The 25,917-nt window shown below is 39.7% G+C and overlaps 1 protein-coding gene across 17 annotated transcripts in view; it reads left to right on the plus strand.

The window, feature by feature from the left end:
- Window positions 1–25,917, plus strand: part of IL1RAPL2 (interleukin 1 receptor accessory protein like 2) — a 348,614-nt gene that overhangs the window by 239,035 nt on the left and 83,662 nt on the right. For all 17 annotated transcript variants that reach the window (XM_053956026.1, XM_053956036.1, XM_053956028.1 and 14 more), the window contains one exon: window positions 11,739–11,813. In XM_053956026.1, coding sequence (XP_053812001.1) covers window positions 11,739–11,813 — 75 coding nt within the window. The remainder of the gene's footprint in view (window positions 1–11,738; window positions 11,814–25,917) is intronic.

The raw sequence follows: 25,917 nt of genomic DNA on the forward strand, positions 1-25,917 counted from the left end.
AAACTATGACACTAAAGGATAGAATCCAGACAAATATTTTTTTGAGGTGTGAAATTAATGTTAGTTTTCTTTTTCAAAGAAAAATATCAGCTTTGGATCTGTCAAATGGAAAACAAGCAAAGGACTAATCCAAGTGGAACAGGAATTCAGTTACAAATCACCTGTTTCACAGACCTGGGAAATCCTGACTTGCACTTTCCATTGAAAGACAGAGGTGTTTGATGTTGATATAGTGACAGATGACCCTGTACTGTATGTTCTTCTTCTGTTGCTGTTGGAATTGTGTATTTAGTGAATTAGTCATGATTGATGATAGTGTTTTAAAGACTTGCTAGTTCTTCCTGGGAAAAGATGGCATATTTTAGCAATATTAATGGTTTGAGACTTAAGGATAGCAAATATATTTTTGTAATCTTTCAGCAGCAAAGCCACAATTTATATAAATGGATTCACTCTGTCTTTAGCTCAAGCAATTCTGACAAAAGATGTCATTTGAAGTAATGTTGCTCATCATTCATAGATGCAAAAGCTTATGGGTCCATTGCTTTGATATGAAAGTGTGCTGCAGTTTTCTGCTTCTTTTAATATCAGTATATGGTCTTAATGATACTTCAACTATTTTAAGCAGCTCCAGTTGAGACTAAGAGAACAGAAAGGTGCTTATTTGCCAGTAGAAAGAGATATACTAACTCGGGAGTATGTAGAAGGAGAAAAGCAGCATTCCAGCAACAACTCATAATTCCCTAAATGTCAGCTCTGCAGCAGTTAAAAAATAGTTCTACAATGTCTTCAGCCAAAACTGCCAATTTACAGCACAGTACAGTATATTAGATCCCTTTACAGCACCTTGGTAAGGAAGCACATCATTGCAGAATAATACCAAGGGCAGGGAGAGGTCTCTGGCTTGCTCTGGTGTATTTGCTGAAGTGCAATCCTGCAGTTGCCTTTCAATGCTCCCTGTGGTTGTGATATCAGTAATGCATGCATGGGGACTCATCACAGGATGGGCAACAGACAACAAAAGCATGGTACAAAAGGTGGTCTTTAGACACAATCTGAGAGCAATAACAGATTAGGACAGACATTCTGCCCTAAAAGAATGTCTTACAGTGCTGTTGCACTGTGCTTCTGCTTTTGTGATCCAGCCCTTTTATGATGCCACAATGCTTTTACTGATTAAAAAAACCCCAACGCAACAACTAACAAATAACCACCACCTCTTCCTTTCTGTATTTAAACCACTGGTTCTCTAAAAAGCATGGATATAATGTAGTTTGTAGATAAGTCATAGATCCTTATACAGTGCTGTATTAAAAGTGTGCTGACACACGAAGATTTTCTTTATTTACTAATTGAAATCCGTGAGACAAAGTGCTAATATTTCCCATCTCTAATCCTGTATTTAGATTATCTCCATAATGCCCTGTTAAAATACTTTATGCTGTAATTATTAATCCAGATATTGTTCACCTCCTGAAAAACTGTCATCCTCTTTAGCTATGCATCTCACATCTTTCAATTTAAGCCCTTGCCTTACATCACTAGAAAGCAGACCTTAGAATTGAAGTAAAACACTTGCTGAACAAGAGAATCTTTTTACCTGTAATAAGTAAAAAGGTGTTTGATAGCTGTTGTGCATCAGAAGGAGCTGGTGGACAAGTATGTGTTGATTAGAGAGAGCTGAATGTAGTGGATAATGCATCTTAAAGCAGACAACAAAATGGGGAAAAAAATTTCTAATGGGGGCAGGTGGTAGGTAAAGAAATCACATGTGCCTGGGCAGGTTATGACACTCACTGTATGAAGAACATGAGAAGTAATGCAGTCTTTACTGTTTCCTGCCCTGACACTGCTGAATTTGTGCTCAGCCAGATTCTCCATCCACCAGCCTTCCCATCCTTAGGGACTGAAGTATGGTAAGAAATTTATAGTTTTTATTTGGAAGGAATTTTTTGTTGTTTTTTTTTTTTTTTTAAATCCTCAGATTTTTATTTTATTTTACATTGGAATAAAATCCAAAATTCACAAAACTCCAGTCATAAAGGCATGTCTGACAAATGCTGTGTGAGAATGCTGTTTCAGAAAGAAATAGAAACTCTGTTTCAGAGTGGCATGAATGGAAAATTGGAGTGGGTCTTCTTTAAATGTCTTTATTGCTTTAAAATTGTTCCCATGAGCTGGGGCAGTAACACTACATAATCACACAGAAGATATAAAATGACAGTCAAAATAGTATGTTGAGTTTCAATTGAATATTGTATTTTAAATGTAATAGCAGTTACTACCCAGAGCAGATTGAATCGTCTTGTTCTCTTGTTGAAAATGTCAAAGCAAAATCTGAAATTGCTTCAACACCTGACAAACAGAAGACACTTTGAACAGGAAAATGAAGAGTCAAGCAGGTTCCTTACAAGAAGCTGACACAATTTCATGAGAAATTTCTCAGAAATTACATTCCTGGTGCAAAACTCTAATCTGTCTGCTGGGAAAAAAAGCAGCAGAAAACCTACAAGATGGGCAAGAAATGTTTCTCCAAGAGCAGCAGAGCAATGTAGAAGCTGAGGAAACTGGTCTCTGTTTTGAGCTGCTTCACCAACACTATCCAGGTGGCTGAGGGACAGGAGCACTGCTGATGTCTGTCCTGGCACTTGGTGGCCATGACAGGAGGATAGAAAACCCCTCTCAGGAATGTGTTTGTGTTCAGTAGTTCAGGCAGAGGCAGGTGGAATATCTGGGTATTGGGGCAGCCCTTCAGTGTTGTGCCCATGCCCCGCTCACAGGGAGCTTGTACTGCCTTTTCCACTGAGGCTGGGGGAGCAGCTTCCCCTTCCTGCAACTTTGGGTGTATAAGCCTTGACTGAGAGGATTTGTTAATAAAAATAGAATTTGTTGCTCTCCTCTTTTTCCACTTGATGATTTTTGACTCAATTTTTTTTTCTATTTTTCTCTTGATTTAAAGATTATCCTCATCTTTTAATAAAGGATGGAGGAAATATACTGAAGGATTAAATCCTTATCTGCAGCCATTTGAAGTGCCTGTGGGACTGTTTAATCTCACATTTCAGAGGATTTGGAAGCTAGGCCTCTCTGCAGTTTCTGCTGCATACAGTATATATGTGCTCAAATTGACCTGTGGGACAGGTGCTCACTCACTGACAAGTTTATTTTATTCTCCTCTGATAAAAATGTCTGCTGTGTTGACAACCTGCTTCACAATGGTCACATCGATTCAAAACAAGTAAAGTCCCAAACCCCTTTTTTTGGCCATGTCTTCACTGTTTTCCGTTGCTTTTAGCATTGCCTTGAGGTCTTTGAACAGTTTCACTGGGAAGTTCATTTGCTCCTCTCAGCTGTGCTGGGAGTCACTCACTGGGCTGGTTAATGGGGCTGTCCAGAGATGCTCCAGTGGGCACTGGAATGCAAATCCTCGGACTTTTTCATGAATGGATCCCTGTGCAGCCTTTAGTCACCTTCCTCTTGGAGGTTTGCCTGCAATTCTTTGCATCCCCACTGACCAGTAAACATTTTCCAGTAATATGGTAGTCTTAAAATATCACATTTACTGTTGAATACTTGGCCTCTGCAAACCTGATGCAGTGCTTTGCACATGTTTGGTGTAATTTTGTGCAAAAGAAATTGCATTCTTGGATCAGAGACACTTCCCTTTCTTTGATAGTAGGTGATACTGAAAGGTTCAGGTCCCAGGCTGATCACCAGGGGTTATTCTGCTTCCCATCAGCTGCTAGAAATTCTGATGTAAGTGGTAAAAGGCAGCAGAGCAGACTCTGAAAATGGGTCGTCCCGCCAGAGATTTCTATGGATGCTACTTTTTTTGTTAATTCTTTTACATCCTTTGCCTCAAATAAGAAGACAAATTTCCTGGGATAACTATCTCCTTCATTTCTTAAAACATTGTCTTTCATCAGAAGATTTACATTTTCTTGATCTTTGGTCATGAGGCAGGATAAACAATAGCAAGTGTATCTATGAGTTCCTTATTGCCTATATTATGCCTGCTTTTATTCATTTTCCTGCTCATCCAACCAATAATGACATGATTCGCCCCAGTTTTTTTCTTAATGATGCTCCATGTGCTTAATGAGCATACAACTCAAAACTTCTTCAGTGGAAAAACCAAAAATATAACAGACAAACCTGGTAGAATATATTTTGCAGCTTTTGAAGGCAAATTAGAGACAAAGAACCTACATAAATATTGCATAAACATTTTTTGAAAAGGTTTTCCTTGTCAAGTAAAGTAACATTTTTCATCATTGTAACAAGCTTAGGAAGCCAGGGTGCTAATCCAAAGAATGCATCAGAATTAATAGACTGGATAGGGCAGGTGAAACCTTCTCATTAGCTCCCAACAGAGCAAAATCATTTGGCAAGAGATGACTTAACTGAAGTTTCATGTTTCTTACTTGTGAATATAATTAGTCTAAAAGACTTATAGTTGAAATTCCATCTAAAAATTGTTTGTGGTATGGCAGCTTTGCAATCATAATGACCCTGCTGAACATCAAAGCAGTTTGAGTTGTCACACTGTGCAACATCTAAAATTGTCCAAAATACAACTTCTAAATGGTTGCTACTGCCTTTGAGACTTAAGTGAAATGCATTTTGAATGTCATTCTTCAGTAGTTCTGTCCTTTTCTTTGAAAAGCTGCCCAGGGATGTTTGGTCTGCAGTGAGGGTTTGATCTGGGTTGTCTCAGGGCACAGGTGAGCCATGAGGTTGACTGAAACAGCAAAGTAAGAGGTGGCAAAATGGCACTGGCTCTTCCTTCAGCAGTTTGTGGTAAGCACTGGCTGGAAGCTGCTGTTGAGCTTGGAGATGGCTTTTCCTCAAAGACAGCACCCATTGTTTTGCCTACATATGGTACCATAGGTGCTTAAAACTTAGCTCATTTGATTTTCATCGTCCACAATAATTCTCTACTGATACGCTATCTGTACCTAATACACGTTTTTTAGTTCTGGAGAATAATGGATTGCTTTGAGTTTTGTTAAAACAGTGCATAAAATCCACTCTGTGATAATTCAAGTGTCTGGGGTTGTGCTGCGGTGCAGTACCTCGCTGTGCACAAGTGGTCAAATTGATCATGGAATATTAATGGGTTGTGGACTGCAGGCTTTTGGTAGCCTGGCTTCAGGTTGACAAGAATGATAGCTTTCATTTGCATGTAGAGTCCAGCTGTTCCTTTAAGATGGATGAAGGGATCTGGCTTCATCCATCACCACTTCTTTACATTTTATAAGACAGAAAGAAAAAAGAATTAAAAAAGCCAAACCATAAAATGTTCTTTGCAGATCTCCTTGAAATAGAGGGTAATTTCAAGCATCTTATTTCTGCCCAGAGTCCAAGAAAACATTTTGAGTGCAGAAGAAATTATGTGTCCTTTGTGCTAAATACACTCTGTTCATTAAATAAAGCACACTTCATTTGAGATTTTCACGAATTGCATTGAAGGAAAATGTAATTTGCATTTAGTAAAAATTTATTACACTTTTTCTCTACTTCAGAGGAAACTCATGCTTAATTCTTAAAAGCAAGCTGCATAATCCACATTTAGGAAAGGAATAAAATGATCACAGGAATCATTTTGGTTGGGAAAGAACTTTGCATAATCTAACACAATCTGTAAAATTTAGAAATGCAGTGAAAGGAAAGGTGTGTTGGCAACTGTAGGAGTAAGGAAGCTTGAAAACATGATACAGTGAAAGTCCTGCTAACACAGAATTCTTCTACTTTGCAGCACCCACCCTGCAATGACTCTAGTGACAGCACCAATGGTAACCCCTGCCATCAGTGCCACTGAATGTTTCACATCAGGAGATGCATAACAGTCAATGCCATGGGCATTTAACACGTATATTGCAGTCGTGTTAAGTGTTCAGCCCTGTTGTAATTACTTTGTGATAGGCACCTTGTGGGACTTTGCCATCTGTGTTTCAGTAATGTGCAATCTGTGCTATTGTTTCTACTCCACTTCACCAGAGTCCTGAGCCGTACTCTATTGCATAAGTTCCACCAATCTCACCAGTTTCTTTTCTACAACCCTATGTTACTTAATTGCCTTGTGAGAAGGTGGTAGAAGGTCCAGCACAAACCTGAAAAATAGAAGATCTCAAACCAAAAATCTAGTTAATCTCTACTTCTCTTAACGTGTTCATGAATGCAACAGAGTTCATCTAGCACCTTCTCTCCAAAGCCATTTGGCTCTCTCTGTGCACTCTGATAACATCCCAAGTGCAATAGGTGGAGACCGGTTAGGAGACTGGCAGCAAGACTCTTTATTCAGAAGTTCCATCTTGCCCATGGAATGATTAGCTGCTCTTAGTGGTTCTAAATAACCACCATGTGTTACAAGGTCATGCCTGCAGCAGAAGCTGTTGGAGCAGCTGGTGAGAACAGGACACGCACAGCCAGTAGTTCAGGATTTTCACTGCTCTCAAAGTCAGGGGAGCTGCAGTCACGGCCAGTTTTTTCTTGGTGCCAGTGGCATGACCTGTCAAACACGGCGTTGTTCCGAGTCATTGAGGACTTAATGGGTTAAAATCAAAACCACCAGTAACGAACCAAGATCATCTGAGTGCCTCAAAATTCATTTCCCTTGTGAGCTGCATTTCAGCATGGACACAACATCTTGCTTAAAGCTGTAATTGTGTTGTCCTTCTTTCTATGTCATAAAAAGAATTCATGTGATGAAATCCAATTATTTACTGCTAATATAAAAATGCTAAACTTCTTTGTGCAGAAAATGTCCCACAAAGGCAGTCCTGACAGTGCATTAAGGCGCTCTTGATTATAGGTAGGGTTTTCAAAAAGTGGTGTTCATGGTGGTAGTGGCCAAGGGGGGGAGGCATCCAGCTGCTAAATCATTCCACAGCATTTTCCCAAAAGAAGCATTTCCTGCTTGAATGGTAATAAACAGAGAAAAACTCTTTGTCATTGGCTAATGACTCCACACAAGTTCTGAGTTTACTAAGTTGGAGTTTTTTGAGAATAAGTGTTCAGTGTTTATTTTCAAAGATGGAGATATTTATCCTTAGACAACATCTCATTGCAATGGCTTTATTTCTGTTAGAGCAAACAACAAATGGAGGTGCAATCATTTTGTCAGCTTATACTGAGAGGAAGGAAATAACACAATAGGCAACTGATGGAGAAGTGTGTTTTGACTGACTGGTGGAGCACACTACAATAGAGCTAATCAGGAAACAGGGTCCCTGTATAAACACAGCCTCACAAAATTGCATTTTTATGAATGAGTTGCTTCATGTGATTTCCTACTACTTTTCACCTTGTGTGGTAATTTTCTGCTGTGCCAAGAAAATGAAAGCAATGATTCTTATCTGGTAGCAGGAATTGCTGGTGATAGTGTGTTAGAGGTTCGGTCCACAAAGTCCAAGTGAGAACCCTTGGCTTTTTAAACAAGCTTTTAACTCTTCAAGTGAAGAGTTCATTCCCTGTCAGCCAAACTACAGCTGTCACATTTCTATTTACATCTGCACAATTGGCTCTCACATTTGCTTCGTTGTAAGCAGCGACATGAAAGATAAAGCAGTAGCACGTCAGACCTGAAGCATTTTACTGCCAGCCTCTGAGAAACCTCTTGGCACAAGCTGGGATTTCAGATGAGACAAAGGGAGTCAGGTACATATCTTTTTAAAAGGTAAAATGCTGAGCTTCTCATAGCAACATATGCCCTCTGGTTAATATATTGATTGAGAGTTTTGTATGCAGTTAGCTCCAGTGTCGTCGGTGGTGTGCAAGCAGCAGTATCACTGCCAAGGTTTGTCTTTGCCAAAGTAGATCTAAGCCATGTCTGGAAGCATATGTATTTGAACTGGGAGTGAACAAAAGCTTAACTTTGGGTGTGAGCTTGTTTCAGATTAAGGATTTGGCATGCAGTTATTTGCCCCAGAGCATGCTATTCAAACAGATCTGTTCTGCTGTCAAAAGGTTAGCCAGATTCTTGATTGAATGATACTAGAGGCTCTGTGTTAATTAATGGTGGGAAAATGCCAGATCTTTTGATTGAAGGAAGTAGGTTGGCATGCAATTTTCTCATAGATGCTTTGAAACAATTTTGTTAGATTCCCTGCATTCTGTTTCATATTTACATAATTTTTCATTTCATCATTGTAAATTAGATGAGCAAATGTCCAGGAGGTACATCAATAGCAAAATTACAGAACAGCAAATGTACTTTGAGTGCTTATCTCAAGAAGAGGGAAGTCATTATCCACCACAAGGAAGGTGAAAGCTGTTCCCCAGCATTTGACAGTTCCTAGCCACATGGGAGTTAACATTTTAGCTCCCTTCTAAGAGTTATGTGGTCTGGAAAACAGTCCAGCTGTGCTGAGTGGCCCACGCACAAATCATAAGCAGCTGGATCTCAGTGCATGACTCTGGTGCTGACTGGCTTCACACTGGAGCAGTTCAGGGCCTGGAGCACAGGTGATGCCTGTTGGCTTGGGGCCTGCCCTTTTGCATGGAACAGGGGAGTGGGATCTGCATTCAGCTCAGAAGCTGTGTTTAGCTGAGCCACTCAAAATATGCAGTAAGAGACTTGAGTTCATTGTAGCAACAGTTTGGGCTCCCTGTCTGTCACTGTGGATGCTGTAAAAGTCTGACTGGTGTGGGGTGGGTACTGTGAAGCTGCTGCAGAGGGAAGGTAGGAAATAGTGTGGGGAAATAGAGCTGTGTCAAATAACAAACTGTGAAGGAACTGGGGCTTACTGAGAAGCCTGATAGTTTTTCTAGCTGGTTATCACTGCTTTTCCCTATGTAAAGATATCCTAAGGCTGTTTGTTTTCAACTGCTTTTTAGTTTTTCAGGAGAACTCATTAGTGTGTCTGAATATGGAATGACATATTTTTGAAACAGTAGGGCTGTGGTGGGAGAAAAAAAATAAGCCTCCAGGCTCTGAGGCTTCACTGGCACTTCAAAACAGGAGCCACTTCTTTAAGGCAGTTTTCTTCTTCAGTTGGTCCTGTGAGTAGCTAAATGTTGACCTGTGCAGCACATCGTGCTCTGCTTTATCTGACAAAGATCACTGTGTAACTAACTGGAGAGACCAAATCTTTAACAGATCTCTTTGCTTTTCTGCAGCATTTCTGGTGTGACAGCATACTCCTTGTGACTATGATAAAGAGAATAAAAGCATCATGTATGCTGGGAAGGGAAATGCACCTGTATGAACAGCTGCAGAGGATCACATCAGAGTATTGATCTGTACAACACTGTCTCTTTAAAGCTCTTATAGACAAAGGGAGTGACAAACGTGGTTGAAATCACAGCAACATGATTGTTGTCCTAAAGTTTGTGTTACTTTTGAATGGGGTTAATATAAGCATGGGAGGAAACAGCACTTTAGACAGTTCCTGAACAGTCTGGCTGCTAAACAGCCTCTGGCCATGTTCACCAGTCTCTTTTGGGAGGCACATGCATTACCAGGTGCCTCTGAGTAAAGAAATGTCTTTCCAGCTTGTCATCCAACACCTGTGACTTCCTGCCATGCCCCAGGTAGTGACTGTGTTCTCCTGGGACAAGGTACAGAAGCCTTCCCTCAGTCTCAGCTCTGTATCTGTCTGTATCTTCCATAAACAAATCCAGCCAAGGCAGTCCCAGCCTAGATGATGAAATCCTAGAACAATGAGGAAACCCCTTAGGCTGCTGCATTGCCAGACCCAGGACCTTCCAAAGGTGGGTCTGTCCAGGTGGCCACGGGAATTGCTGCCTTGGGAAGCTGATGTCATCCTTGCTCTAGTGGCTTCACCATGTAAGTGTTGCTGCTCAGAGTGGCACAGGGACGTGCCACATTCCACGTCATTTGGAAGGGGAAAAAAATGTGTAGACAGCTGAATCCCAGCTCTTCCCTTGATGGGGTAGATTCAGTTTCATAGCAGAATTAATGTCCCTTTGATAATAGGAAGAACATTTACAGTACATTTAATTGTTTTAATTTCATGTAGCTTTGTGGGAGGTCAAGTAAGAGTTTTTACTCTTAGCTTTGTTAAATACATGTTGATACAGTAACAGCACTAACTTTTTGTTCTTTCCCTTGAGCAAAGCTGGAAATGTGCCATATGTCTATAAACTGTTCCTAGAATTAAAGAAACTTCTTGCAGAGGAACGGGAATTTGAATAAATGTTGGTTTTGGACTTCTGTCAAGTACAGAGATCATATAAGTCTAGAGCCCCTTGTAGTTGAAAATATCTTGTATTGCCTTTCTGTTTAAGAAGGATCAAAAGTGAATTTCATAAGGTGAATAAGTGATCTGATGCCTGACCTCTAAAATAAGAATAGCCTTTGTTTTTAGTAAACACATCTGACATTGAAGAGCCAGCTGTTTGTTGCCTTCTCATCTCAAAATTCCTTTGAGCCATCTCAGTTCCTATGGAAAGAGCTCTGACAGGCTGCCAGTTCATTACGGTGATTATTCTCCAGGAAGAACATGGCAGACTATAACCATTTAAAATGTGACATGTAGGAGCACATTTAGAACACTTCCAAATGTTGCAAGTAAAGCTGAGGGAAACAAGCCCTGGCCGGATTGTGTTACAAAGGGTGCAGGTGGGAATGGGATAGGAAGAGAATATTAGGTAAGGAAGGCCTGGGCACACTGGCATAGAATGGATGAAGCTGCTCCAGCAACTTTTCTGCATATTCTACAATGAACAGAATACAACTTACTACCGAAAAATAAAAATAATGCTATAAGAAAAGCATAAAGGTAGCAAGAAAAGCCTGAAAAATTGAAGAAAAGACTAAGGAAAAAAACCTGTTGTAACTATACCAGAAACGGAAACTCTGATGCCATTGTGGATGTAAAATTGTTTTGTAGGTTGACAATTGTTGTTTATTTTACAAACTCTGGTCAAATAATTTCAGGTGATGAGGTTTTACAGGAAAAGTTTGAAGGTAATTTTTAAATGTTTAATTTCATGTGGTGCAAAATGCTGTACTTTATTAAAAATACTTCTCCCCATTTTCAGGAATACACAGTAATTTATTTCAAGCTAAGTCAAATTCACAAAACCTATTTGTACAGTCTGGCTCTAAGTTTTCAAAAGGGGCATGAAGCCTGTGCCTGTAACTATGCTTTTTAATAGTTGTGCTATCTGCTTGCTGGAGCAGTCCCTTGGCAGGACTAGGCTGGGGTATTGTTTCCTGCTCTCAGATGGAGATATTTCTGCACAGCAGGAGGCAGGGTCCCCAGTAAGGCTTTGAGGAGGGTCTGGGCACCCCACCTGCTGGGGTGGGAGTCTAAGCTACTGTGGAGCTGCTGGGGTCCTTCAAGCACAATTATGTGCAAGTTTTCTATGTATTGTTTTGGACAGGCATAAATGGGACATGTGGGACAGCAGTCCTACATGTTGGGACTGGTCACGCTGAGATAGATTTGTCTGGCACTTCAAATTCATTGTGTTAACTTTGCAATGTGAGGGTCTAAACTGCTTGTTCTACTTATTGCATGTAAGTTAAAAGTGAGAAATTGAGTTTGTTTTACTGCTTTGTGCTAAAAATGTAATTCTTGAAACTGGTCATTTCTGTTGAATCAGGGGATCCCCATGGCCACAAGGTAGGTGGTAACACATTGGCTGTGTAACAGCTGTAGTAGGTAATAAATGTTTACATGCCATCAAGTATACAAGCATTTGATTGCTTTTCTTTTGCAGTCATTGGTCTCAATTTTTCCATTACATTTTCTCATTTTCTTTTCTAGCTTTACTCACAGACAAACCTCCAAAGCCATTGTTCCCCATGGAGAACCAGCCAACTGTTATAGATGTCCAGCTGGGTAAGTCCCCTTGTGGGAATAATAGATCCTAAACTTCCACTCTGGTAGCAGATGGGATAAATTGAAAGTGGTAAGAAAGGTTTAGTGGTAGTTATTACATGCAAATCAATTTGCAGCTTCTCATTTATAACTGTAGAATTTACTGCCATGGCAATTTAAGGGAGTGAACATCAGGGGATGGCAGTACTAATTGGTTACAATGGGTATTAAATCTAAAGCACTGATGCTCTTCTTAATATATGATTGTTAGAGTAAAATATGTCTACATTGGTGCTGTATTGGTCAGTTGATGTTCACCCGAAGACAAATGTTCTCATAAAAGAAGTGCTGATTCCCTTAAAAGTTAGTGTAAAGTGTTGCATTTTCAGGTTGTTCTGAATGTGTACCGGAAAGGGCTTTTGACTAAAATGCTTGTATGCTTTTCTCACTCCTGTTATATATTCTTCTGTGAATGCACATCTCTGAATCTCAGCTAGCAGCCTCTATTTTCTGTCATGTTAGAAAAAAATGTTAGAGAGTTCTGCTAACTTGGGAGAGATGTAGGGCATTGTGATACTGAAAGAACTGCTCAGCATTGAGGTTCCAGAGGTTTTTTTCGGTGACTTGAAAATAGATTTCTAATTTTAAGAGGCAGAATTGGAGTTGCTGTTAAGGACTGTGGTGCCATGAGCTTAAATTACAAGAGATGTATTGCATATGGGTATTATTCACTCAGTGCTGAAACTGTGGCGCTTTCCTTCTTGAGCTTGACTCTCTTCCTCCTTTATACCAAAGCTGTCTAGAATTCAGAGGTGCAATGGTGTTTATGGCAAGCAGGGTCAGTGTGAAACATCTAAAGAGGGCTGGTGACACTGTGGTAAAGCTGTTTTGTATTTGTGAAATTCTACAGGGCTCTACTTGAGATGAGTACAAAGACATGTCCTTGTTCTTAAACCAGGTGCCAAACAATGTCAGAGAAGCACTGTGGATGCTGTGAAGTATTTAAAAATGGGGCTTGAATTCTTGAATGTGAGAATATAAATTATTTGTGACCTTAGTGAATGTTAAAGATTAGCTTTCTTTCATACACCTCAATTGACTCAGGAATCTGTAAGGGTTTGCACAGGGAAGACAGCAGTGGATCTGGGCAGCAGACAGTGCCAGATGAATTCTGCAGACACATGCATATCTTAATATTTAGATTCCCCTCCACAGGCCTTGAATATCTGTAACTGAACAGAAATTGCCCCTAAAAGAGGATATGAAATGGATCTGGAGTCATAGTTAAAACTCTACCTGAGTTAACAGCAAAACACAGTCACTGAAGTCTGGATCAGTCCAAAAGGCTGAATTCAGCCTCCTGGTCTAACTTCTTAAAAGTCAACTTCCTAATGATTTCCTTTGGGAGCACGCTGTGCCTGTATACATCTGTGTAATAAATGCCCTCAGAGTACACATTTTTGTTTCCTGCATTTTCATTTCATCTTCATTTTCTCTTCCATGTTCCCCCGTTCCAGCAGAACTCTGTTGGTTTTGCACTGTTGTTGTTTGCGTGAAAACATTTTGTTCTGGTTGATTAAAAGGAGGTTTGATTAAAAAAATTAAAACAAACGCCCTCCTCTCCATGGAGATGTGGCTCAGTAATAGGATTTTGGAATATCTCTAGAGGGAAATACAGATCTTGCATCTTTATATGCTGGAATGTAATCCATTAGTTGTCCCTTAAGATCAGGGAATTTACATATGGTGCTTTTTTTTTTTTTTTCTGATATGTTAATAGGTTTGGTTATTGCCACTAAACCATATTCATATGATGGATCCTTAACTTCTTTTGCAGTGAAGTTTATTGATTTCCCTCTTGATTTAACTTGGCAGATAGATAAAGCTGGAAGATCTCAGAGAGCACCTTCATCTCATGGAGGCCACCAGCAGCTTGGGGCAGGAAGGCTGTGCTGGCCTCTGAAAAGTGCCAGAGCCTGGAGAGACTGGGAATTATTTACACAACATAAGGTGGAGGGAAGTTTTGTGTAAGGACCTATAAGGTCACTTCATTGAAATCTTATTATGCTCCTAGGAGTTTTGAAAAATTGGCATTATTTGATATTTTATTACATATTAAAAGAAAATTTCTGTGTTTTACATGCCCTTTAGCCCATGGAGTCAAATCATCCAATATGGCTGATTTTTCAGGAGTTATGCAAGTATGAATGTGTCACTAAGCTGCAAAAGAAATGGAGTTTAATCCATCTACTTGTTCTTCAGAGATTATTTTAGTTTTCTATTGGAAAGCTAATCTTTAAAGAAATAGCTGTCTTTCCTCTATAAATAGAGGAGATTAATAATTATTTACTGTCTTTATCCTTAATGATTAGCACAATGCAATGCAAAATCTCCCTAGACCTCTAGGCAGTGGCCTAAATATCTAGCAGCTTATTTGGCCTCTCTGCAAACTTCAATATTCACCTTTTAGCTTTCAGATCTTACAGGAAGTTTTAGTGAAAACAGGTGTGCACCATTCTTATTGACAGTGGATAAAAGAGTTCCTTCAGGCTTCAAACATGGTTAAGGATCAGGAATGTATTTTGTATTTTCTGGTTTTCTTTGGAATGTGCCAGAGATCTAAAACCAATCCCGTCAAGATTAGAGAGAAGTAGAAACTGGAATTTGCTGCTTTTTTGTTTTCTATAGTTGCTTGTGGTGGAGAAACAGAGCCAGAGATGGGGGAGGGTTGACAGGAGGACAGAAGAACATCCCAGAGGAATGGAGAAATAGTCCAAAACAGTTTCACTCATTTGCTTTAAAAAGTCAGTTAATAATTTCATCTCTGGGCCGACCTAGAAAATAATGACTGATTTTTTTATTGTTGTTGTCCATTTACTGTTTCCTTTTCAAAAAAACAAAAAACAACAACAACAAAAAAAACCAAAAAAAACACAAAAAAAACCCCAACATTTTTATTTGTGTTTTAGTTTTTTTGCATTGAGGTCAGTATATGTGACACATTTAATCTTTCTCTACCTTGGTATAAACAAATAATGTTTGTTTTGACTATATAGTGCATGTTTTGCAAAGATATGGCATTATTCTGATAATAAAATGTTCTTCTGCAACAAAAAAAAAAAATTCCTGAGTTGTCTTCATGACATTAAAATCAATTTTGATAGTACAGGCCAAAATACACAGCTCTTGTGCCCAGGAGATGGGGTGGCTTTGGCAGAAGGCATTGAAGACCATCTCCCATGTGCAGCTCTGACTGGGAGTTTATTAAAGTGTATGCCAGTGTGATTCATTGTTGAGTTGTTCAAAGGCCCCTTTTTTAGAACCCTTTTCATGTTACTTTGGCCATATAAACCTGAGTGTGTTTATGGATTGTTCATGCCAAATCCCTGAGTTTAGAGAATTCCTTATGTGATTTAGAAGAGTAAAGGTTGAGACTTCAGTCAGGTGTCTTGGGGCTGTGAGCAGTGAGTTTTAAAGATCTGTTATCTGCTTTCACCTACAGCTGCCTGACAGCAAGTGGAGCATGCTGTGCTCTAAGTCTAAAGATGACATGTTGGTACGTTGCTCTGCTGGCTGATTTCTTAATTCATTTGTTACAGTCTTTTCCAGCTAACTTTGTTCACTCTTAGTGCTTTGAGAACATGGAAAGAAGGAAAAACACTCCTTTGTGTTTTGATTATATGATTACAGAGTAGGTTTCTCCTCTGAATTTGCACAGCTTTAGTAGTACCAAGAAGCCAGAATCCCACTGATCCCTGGGAGCTGTTGTGCTGCCAGATCTCAGCTGGTGGAGAAAGAGTGGGGCAGAGGCATTTGTGGGAGAAAGGAAGCACAGTTGTGCTCTGCTGAGTTTTGGCTGGACACAGATCTGTAAGGATCTATATCTAGCCAGTCTATGTATAAGCAGCTGCCAAAGTTCTCTAGCTTGCACCATGGCTGCTATTTTTCATTTGTGTGTTCCACAGAGTATCAAAAAAGCTAAAAATACAATACCAAAATAGATGCTAAATCTATTAATTCTGTGCCATGTATTACAGTGAGTGCAGTGATAAGTTAGTCTTCTTATGAATGAGTTAGTTAAGTGGAATGAATTTTGCATGTTTGGGTCTATATTAATCGAATATATAATTTAAATATAATTTGCTTTTCAGCTATGTCCTGGTTTTGCTTTCAGGTGTTTACTTAAGAAATGTAGCAGGAGTCTTACAAAACAAAGCAAGAGTCCTCTGTGTTAATTCATTTACTGAACAGGAAGCATGTCAAGGGGTTTAACTCTCTTTTGTCATGGTACTTTCTCTGTTTCTAAAGATGCTGAGGAAAGAAAACACGTAGTTTATGAGGACTGTCATTATTCCTAATAGCTGAACTGTTCAGAAAGATTTTGTTTCTAAAAGATTTAACAGCACAATTCCCTGGGACTCATTATTAGGCAGATCAATAGAGATCAATAGAGCTACTGTAAAACAAGTGCAAGGGAATGTACAAAGTTACATCTGCTGACAGGTATAGGAGTAGACTAAAAATAGGAATAAAAAAGCCCTTTTGGTTTGCAACAGTGGCTGGAAGGAATTATTTGAGGAGTGAAAATTCATGCATTTACTGACGTTTTAAATATACCACTTCACTTTCCACAGTCTTATTTTCACAGAGATGCCACTTCTCTTCTTAAATAATAATTTTTAACAAAGAAAGCCAAAGAAAGTCCTGCAAGATGTTTGAGGCATTCACTTCATACCAAGCCTGTCTATTTAAGACAATCCAGCACTGTCTCATTACAGATTTGCTCATTAAATCTTGCATTTTTTCATATTTAAAGATACGGGTATTTGATAAGCAGTTGAATATTGCTTGGACAGAAAGCAATACAGAAAATTTGAACTGTAAAATGCTTTAAATAAAGGAAGTGATTCAAAAGTGAACATCATAAGAAATTCTTATTTAGTGTGCTTGCAGTATGGAAAGAGCACTGATACTTGTCCATGGTGAGACCTCTTGAGTGTTGTGGGCATGCCTTTTGATTTGGGGTTTGATTAAAGGGTCATATGTGACAACTGCTCAGGAATGTAGTGGGTACCCACAAAAACCAGGGATCCTGGATGTTGTTTATTCCATGCTGCCTTTCTTTCCTCTCTCAGCTCCTCCCAGGCATTCTCCAGCCTAGGGCTTGGCAGGGGCTCTCAGAGGGAGGTCTGAGTTTCTGTGAGCTGGGTCAAACCAAGCTTTGCACCTCCCAGCTCATCTGGGATGGCACAGAAGGGACATTGAGGAATCAGAGGGGACCTGACCCAGGTGGGTCCTGAGTCAGCAAAGAGCCTGTCTGAAAGTTATCCATAGACTCATTGTTCTTTCCTAGTGCAAGGCCTGAGTGGGGGATAAGTGACAGTCTCACCCCAAATCATGTCCTACTGCCTTATTCTGTCTGCGTGGAGTGACCCACATCACCTTACAAAATCAGGTCTGAGTGATCTGAATGACAGAGCAGAGGGAAGGTGGGACTAAAAGCAGAGGAGACCTGTGGGTAGTGTCCCCTCCACCCCAACACCAGCAAAAATTTGGTTCCCTCTATCCCCAGTTCTCCCCACGCTGCACTTTCATCCACAGCCCTGTCTCCCTGTACTGTTGCTGTCTGGAGGAGCAAGCTGGTACATTCACTGCTGTCTCCTCCACATGTTCTTCCAGTCATCCATGGCTCTTCACTGCATCCACCTCCTCCCACAGATAAGCTGTGAGATCCCTGCTCTTCCCACGGGTGGACCAAACCTCACACATTGTTCCCCTCTCCTCACCAGGTTATGGATTTGCTGTGTGAATCACCCCAGACTTGCTGCTGGAAAATCCTTTCCTCCCAGCAGTGCAGATTCATGTGCCGAAAGCTCCATGGTTCTGCACAGAAGTACATAAAAGAGCAATTTTCACTAGGAAATGAGGAGAAACTAAGGGGATGGTCTTTAGGACCTGCCTTCCTTTGCAGCACAAAGGATACAGCTCCACAGATTTTTCAGCTGTACGTGCCTGTAGGAAAGGAGGCAGGATTTACATCTATTGCAATCATTCTGTACTAATCTGCAGGGAATATTAGAGACAAATTGTCTGACATTTAGGTTTAGAAGTAGTTCCCTAAATACCCAAAGTGTATTACTGCTAATGCTTTGATGCTAATTTGGTCTGTTGTTAATATCCCTGCATCTCTCGGGGATAATGGTGAAATGCTGCACTTCAGAGACCTGGGCTGGGATCTGTGGTTCAGCTGTTGTAAATCCACCGTTGTTTTGCCTTTTGTATGGTTAATCCAGGTTTTCATCTGTGGAACAGTTCATTGGCACAAGTCTTTCTTTTGTTTTAATGGACTTGGAAAGACAAGCTGAATTCTGACTGCTGATCTGTGATTTTTACACCCATTGGGATCCATGGGATTGGCAAAGATATGTCAGAAATTAAGATTTAGCACTTTCCAATTTTTTTCTGCACTTCTATGAACTATTTATTGCTTACGTTGGGTTCAGTGGATGTTAGGTCAGTATATGATCTTAGGGCAACATGAGTCTGACTGTATAGAAAAAATTGATTAATTGGTGTCAGATATAAACCTTTGCAGTTAGTTTTGAAACAGCAATACTACAGATTAATCTGTTGTCTTCTTTTTGTTCCAAGAAAGTGGTTAAGAGAAAACACTTCAGTATATCCTGACTTACAGTTGTCCCAAGGCACTCATCCAAGGGCATTAGCTAACTTGTGATGATTGAGGAATGCCTCAAATCATCTTGTTCCAGTAAACCTTCCTCTGAAAGTGGTGATTGTAGTGTGGGGGTGTCCAGGACATGGACCAGTAGCATTTCGTTAGGATTAAACTGCCATCAACCAATGCAACCATTATTTCAGCTGCCACAGACATGCAGCTGTGCTGAGCTTGGCTAAAGGATCTCTTGTTTGGTTTCTCAATTTACTTCATTTGACTGGTGTCTGGGAAATGGGCACAAATTTGTTTCTGCAAAAATGAACTTCAGCCCATGAGAAAGGAAGTAGAAAAGATGGTCTTGGTAAAGAGCAGGGGCTTAGGGCTGTTAGGAAGAGCTGTGGGGCTTTTTTCTGCTGACTCTCCTGACCTTGACCAGGGCTCTGTCCTCATTTAAGGTGAGGATATTGCTTCTCTAGTTTTCAGGAACATTGTGACAATAAAATCACCTGGTATTGGGGAAGTGCTCCAAGAAGGGCAAAGGAGGAGTACAGACAGAAAAAGCTTTGCCCTGGATTTTTGCCTCAGGGACCTTGCCTTTTTGGGCTCTGAGCCTGACTACAAACACAGAGACATTTAACTTCACCATCCACTGACATATGCTATTGTGCATTGAAAGTCAGACAATATTAACGTTCCAGAAAAGAGAACCACAGGGCAAAGTTTGCACCATTTTCCATGCTTGTTGGAAGCACTGTCACAGGAAGAAATTCATGTGCTGCCATTTTACATTCCCTCTACAGTGTTTGTCATGTGAATGAGTTATTAAGCTATGAATGCCTCATATATTCTGTAAATTACAGAGTAGAAACATTCGGCACTACTATTTTGACCTTTTCAGCATTCTGTGATTTGCTGGGCATGCCATTCCACATCTTTTGTTTATGGCCTCACTAAAACTTAGGGATGGAGCTGAGTGGGCAAACAGTCAAAATATACAGGGCTGGGAAAGGTCAGGGTCATGCATCACAGCACTGTTGTTCAGTGGGCAGGGAAGATTAAAATCTAGACTAAGTGTTCTCGTGATTTTTTTTCCTTCTTCGCTGAAAAATAATAGAAAATTGTATTTTGTAATCTGTTCCAAAGGCAGCAATGCAGAAAATGAAGACTGATGGTATAATTTTTATTTCTTAAAATTTCAATACTGTAATGTCATGATCTTAGAGGCTGTGAAAATCAAAGCTGTCATAGTCCTTCAAAAGAAGTGAAATGGAATTCTACTCACCAAATCTTTGCTTCATTTAATCCATGTTTGATAAATGTTGCTCTTACCTTCATCCTCAATACCCTTGTGCTTGTCTCCATCCAACAGAAACAAATAGTTTGTATTAGGTAATTGAACTTCGACCATTAGAACTAGATTGAGCTACAGTTTTCGTGTTAGATATTGCAATCCAATGAAGACCAAATGAAAGACAGTCAAAATAAGACTTCTCTTGAAATTAAGAGATATTTTTATTACTACTGAAGACACATGTTATGTGACTTCCCAGAACCCCATATCAGATGGAAAGTAAAAAATAGAGGAAGCAGTAATCTGAGGAAAGGCAGCAGAGGTGCTCTGATTTCTATAATACTTTTTTAGTGTAAAACAAGCCACGTGGTGAATGATGACTGGAACTTTCTGCTACTGAATAAGTTTTTATTATCTGCTTATACTATATGAGAAGCTTACTAACTCTAACATGCTTGGCTCTAGTCCCATAAGTAAGTGAATATAATTAGTCATGAAAAGATCTCATTGATGCACAGTCAGGTGTGCAGTTACTTCAGCTCACAGGAGCCTAAACACTTACTTGAGCAATGTTTTATATTACTTTGATACAAATTTCGCTGATGGTCTTGTACACTGCATCAATTAAAAGGCCTAAGAAAATTTCATTTTATATCCAGCAGAGTTGCAAATTTAAGTGAGCTGAATATGCCATTGCTATAATGTCAGTGATGAAGTTTGTAAATGGTGCTACATTGCTTTCCTGGCCAAATGTGATGAAACCATTTGCAAACTCAAGTGTTTTTCATGTTATTCTGATCAAACTCAGTAGTTTGAGTTGAGAATTTAAATACTTAGGATGAAGTAATTTTAATTTTAACAAGGAAAACAATTAGTGCGTTAAGTGTGCTTTTTCATTACTAGGAAGATTATTAAATATTAGCAAACACTCTATTCTCTGAATTTTGTCTCTCTTTATGAAGGAAAAGATTGTCCATGTGGATGTTTCCTTGGATACATCATCTAAATGCTTCTGGACTTTGCACACTATTTTGAATAATGTATTGTCAAGTCCTGAATATGCAGAGTTTGAAATGTGAAACTGTTATGATTGGGCAGGCTGATCAAATCAGGATTTCTGTTTCCCAATCACATTACTGTAAGTTCTTTTTAATGATTTCCTCATCTGTTTTGATGAATTTGAAATCCAGTTTATAGATCATATTCTGCAGCCTGTCATTCAAACTGTTGATATTAAAAAACATTGCATGCAGAAAACTGCTTTGCTGTAACATTTGAACACTGCCCCAATGAAGTGAATGCATATAGAGTAGGCAGAGAATTTCATTTGTAAGTGCAGTGGGTACTTGTGGTTTAGTTTTACCAGAATTCACCTGCCTTTCCTGCTTAACTCATTTAGGAAACTGAGTTGAAGGGACTGCACTGTGTGCGATAAGGAATCTGCTTTACTGAGGATCATTGCCAGGTGCTTTTATTTATGACTGTGGTTTAACTTTTCTAAATATCACCTGGCATAGTGAGTGGTGTGTAGTTATCAAGTTGTTATTCACCCTGTGGTCACATTGCCTCTGAGAGGGGATCTGGTGTATTTGAGCAGTTATTCTGAGGCAGGCAAGCATGCTGCTTCTCTCCATGTCAGGATTTTAAACCCCCGCCTCTCACAATTCAGCTCATACCTTCACAGCCTAACCTCTCTTGTGTGAAATGCCTCCTCAGTCAGAAGACTCTTAAACTGGTGATTCCAAACACCTGAATTTTTTAGCAGCATTGGGGGTTATCAGTTGTAGTTTTGCCTGTAAAAAACGCCAGGAAATCCACAAGTGACTCACAACACTGCAGTGTGTAACGATGGGTGTGGCTGCCTTGGGTTAGCAGAATAGCTTTTTTAGGAGATATCAGTAAATCCTCCCCGGGAATTTGCAAGCATCTTGTTTTCTGTGCTGATTTTGTATTAGAATGTTGGTTCCCACCTGTCTTGTGCAATATTCTGTGCCAGCTGTGTAGTGAGGTGTTCTACCAACATTTCAGCAAAACTGACCACCCAGATTCATTTTTTTCTGTGATATAAGACTCTTCTGTAACTAACTTGTAAATATTGGTGTATCTGCATCATTGGTTTTTTTCCTCTTCTGAAGTTATTTATCTTACAGTCTCAAGCACTGAAATCCCTGTAAGAGTTTCCATTAATCTTGTTTTTAAGGCCACATTAATTAACATTACAAATATCTTTTGATTGAGAGAGCTTTGGCAAATTTCTGCTGCAAATAGTATTTTTGAATTGTGATTCTGTTATCCTACATAACCATGTAAAAAGTACATCATGTTCAGAAACATCACTTTAAGCATTCAGGGAGATGTTATCAGAAGTTTGGTTTATGTCAACTTTTGGCACAGCAAAAATTAGCTGTCAAATGAGAGTAGCTGAGGGTTTAAATTATGAACAGAGATACTAAAACAGCACTGATACACCCAGGCCCAGTCTAGTTCACTGTGTTCTGTTACAGTACAAGCCAAAGGAACGTCTGTCTAGCAAGGGTATGTTCAGTCCTATGAAGAAGCACCCATCATTACTGTGTTACAAATGTAGAATAATTGTTGTCTTTTGTTGTGTCAAAAAAAAAAAAAGATCTGATATGTTTGGCATGGTATTATATGTTACTGCCACCATGGCATGCCTTTTAAAGAAATGATGCAATGATGTGAGCTCCCAAAATGAAGCCTGCTGCCCATGGCATCCGAGTGATGACACTTCAGACACACCTTGATCTCAAGGATCAATGGGAATGATGTCTCCTGTGGAAAAGGATGCATGGCCTCATAGTGACAGTGTAGTGTTCCTGCTCTGGCATGAGCCTCATTTCCGTCTGATGAGACATTGCTCTCCTTGTGTTCCTGTTCCTTGTGGTGTGAATAGGATGTATTTTGTCTAGAGCTTTGGGAATTTTGGAAACATGTGTGAGGAGTTTGCTTGCTGGGTTTTGTCGTTATTATTCTAATGGAAACCAGAGAAACATTTTTAAGCAGATTTTGGGGGATTTTTTTGACCACTCAATAATGAATGATTATGAGATCAAAAGTGGGCAGCAGAACAGCTGGCATGAGTAAAAACTTGTTTTTTTGTTTTGTTTTGTTTTTTTTTGTTTGTTTGTTTTTGTTTTTGTTTTTTTTGCTATATCTCTGATTGAAATCACCAGTTTTCAAAGCTGATGCTGACTTGGTTGAATCTAATTTAGTTCCTGCATCAACTCAGTTGAAGCGTAAGTGCAACTGGGAAGGGAACCAATGTTCTCTAGGAGAACGTCACATCTGCAGTGTCAGACACGTGAGTCCCCACAAACACCTGTTTTAATAAACAGCCAATTTGCTAATTCTCAGTTATGCCCACAAATAGCATCTGTTTCTGGCCAGTTGTCTACCTGAATATAGCATCCTTCTTAATCAGTGAAAGCCTCTGTTGCATAACTAGTCTGACTCATTTTCTACCCAGACATGGGAATTACCCACTCTGCTCTCTGCCCTTAATATCCTTGAGGGAATTGGTGGAAAATAGAAAGTCTGCTGGAACAGTTCCACCCTCCCTTCCAAGCAAATAAAGCTGTCAGGGCTTTGATATGTACATAAAAATAAATGCATTTTTAGAGCTGGGTGTTATTGGAATACCACATTGGCTGAACGATAATTAGTGATGGACCAGTGGAGCACCCAGGGCATTCCCACAGTGGATGTTGCTTTAATGATGGCTTAAAACAAATTTGCAGACATTTATAGTGAGGTTGGATGCTGCTGAGAAAGGGACAGAAAAACCTTCCTGACACCTGGAAGCCAGCACCACGCTGTCAGCTGAAAGGAGCCTGGACAGCTGATCCAAGCAAACCTGGCATCCCACACTTCCACTGTGCTAAATATGTGCCTCTCACTCTTGGTCCATGGACTTTGAAGGGAGCCTGGCATAAGGACACAGGAAAGACTTACTGTTCTTACTCAGGCAAATTTTGTATCTTTAGATTGAAATTCTGTATCTCGTAATAAATTCTCTGTATAAAGGCTGTGTGCACAGCCTTATGGCACCAATAAAGGAGTAAGTAAAACTATAACACTATAAAATCTCTAAATAATTTCCTGTCATCTCCTTTGAAGGAACCAACCTTGTGGGAGGAATTGTGGTGATAGGGCCAATCCTTTTCTCTTTCTGCCATGCCCCATTACTAACTATAGAGATGCAGCAGAAGTGTATTCAGGTATTTTACTGTTTTATTGCTTTTCTTATTTAAATATTCCTAATGGGATTACAACAGAGGCCATTGCACTTAGACAGGAATAAAGCAACCTTTGACCTCTATGGCCAATGCATAGGAAGTAATATATTTTCTGCTGTTATTGTAAGTAGCAAATTGATGATACAAACTATCTGGCAGGAGTGAGGGACTAGAGAGACAAACAATAACATACCCAGATATTGGCAATTTTAACCTTTCAGGAGCAGCATAGCAGCTGACCATGAACCCACTACTACAACCTGAAATAGCATAATAATATAACCAGGGTGAAGTGACTCTCTAACCCAGCAAAAGTGAAGCCATGTCTTAAACCTCGACATAAATTTTTGTAAGCCAACTTGTGCTGCTTGTTAGCAAAAGACAATCTTTCATCCTCCACAGTAATTCTGTCCAGCAGATTGTATTTAATGGAAAATCAGCTCAGTGAAAGCCAATCCAAACTGCTTGTGGCTTGAATTATATTTTGTAGAAATCAAGCTGCCAAAAGTGCAGCAGAAAACAATGTGGTTCTGTGGCCTCTGATTAAAAAAAAAGTAATGGATTATTCACTTATGATACATTTTCAAAAAGCAGTATTACTGCAGTCAGGAATTGTCCTGCAGTCAACAAATTGTCTGATTAGTGAGAGATGAAGCAACCAGTCTCTTAAACCTCTTCTGTAACTGAGCAACCAGCAGTGGTAGATGTTTATGTTTTGAGTCCATAATGCAACCTGACAAGGGAGTTCACTGGATGGAGGTAGGCAGAAATAAAATCAAAATTGAATAAAAACAACTGAAGCCCAGGGACAAAACTGCAACATTCTATTTTTATTTTTGAGACAAATGGACTCACTGGGATTTTCTGAATGTCTCTCACTGAAGTTGCATATTAAGTACCTTGCAAGCAAACAATGCAGCCCAGGAGGGAGTTGGTTACTTGCTGTGCACTGAGCAGTGATTTCTCATTTCATCCATCATTCACAATGTGCTGCAGTACTTCCAGAACTACTGAACTTACCTAACGTAGGGTGGAATAAGACCAAGAGCTCCATTTGCAATGTGTGCTCTGCTCTGAACTGAATGTAATTGCTGGGTTTAGTCCTATAGACTATTGTGCGGCTGTGCACTCTGCTTTTTAGGATACATGGAATTATTGGCTTTCAGAAATCAAGAATTGGTTACTTATAAATCACAAGATTGACTTACATATCAGACTCAAGGGGCTTTTTGCCTTTTGTTTCCTGTAAATGTAGATAGCACTCTAGCTGTAAGTACATCATTAGAACTGCACTTCAAGAGCTGCTATCCAGCTTCTCCATTTCCCACAGTGTATCCCATAGAGCTTATGTTAATGGATTTATGGCTTTCCAGGTCATCCCACATCTGACTATGCACACAACAGAGAGCAGGCTGTATAATAATTTACTCAGAGTAGCAGTAAAAAAATGTAGCAAAGTCTTGTTAGCTTACTGATAGTTGGCCAGCCTTGGGAGCTGGGGATGGGGGAGCTGATCCCTCAAGACCTTTCCTGGTTCAGCATGCCCTGTGTTATGATTTAAGAAGCTGGAAATTTTAAAAAGATTGAGGCTCTTGGTAAAATCCCAATATGTTGATGAATTTGGCAGTGTAACTCTTCTCTCTTTCTGTTCACCAGTTCATTACAGTTAATTTAAATTCCATAATCAAATTATTACAATAGCTTTCATTTGTCAGCTTCTTTAATGCACTTTTGATCTTTGCTGTTGAAATGTGTCAATGTGTGTGGTTGGAGAGGTACAGTCATCTGTAGTGCCCAAAATTATGGAATTGTAGAATAGTTTGAGTTGGAAGGGACCTTTAAATGCCATCTAGTCCATCACCCCTACAAGGAGGAGGGATGTCTTCAACTAGACCAGGTCAC

This window comes from Vidua chalybeata, chromosome 14, assembly GCF_026979565.1.
Source record: "Vidua chalybeata isolate OUT-0048 chromosome 14, bVidCha1 merged haplotype, whole genome shotgun sequence".
Taxonomy (NCBI): Eukaryota; Metazoa; Chordata; class Aves; order Passeriformes; family Viduidae; genus Vidua; species Vidua chalybeata.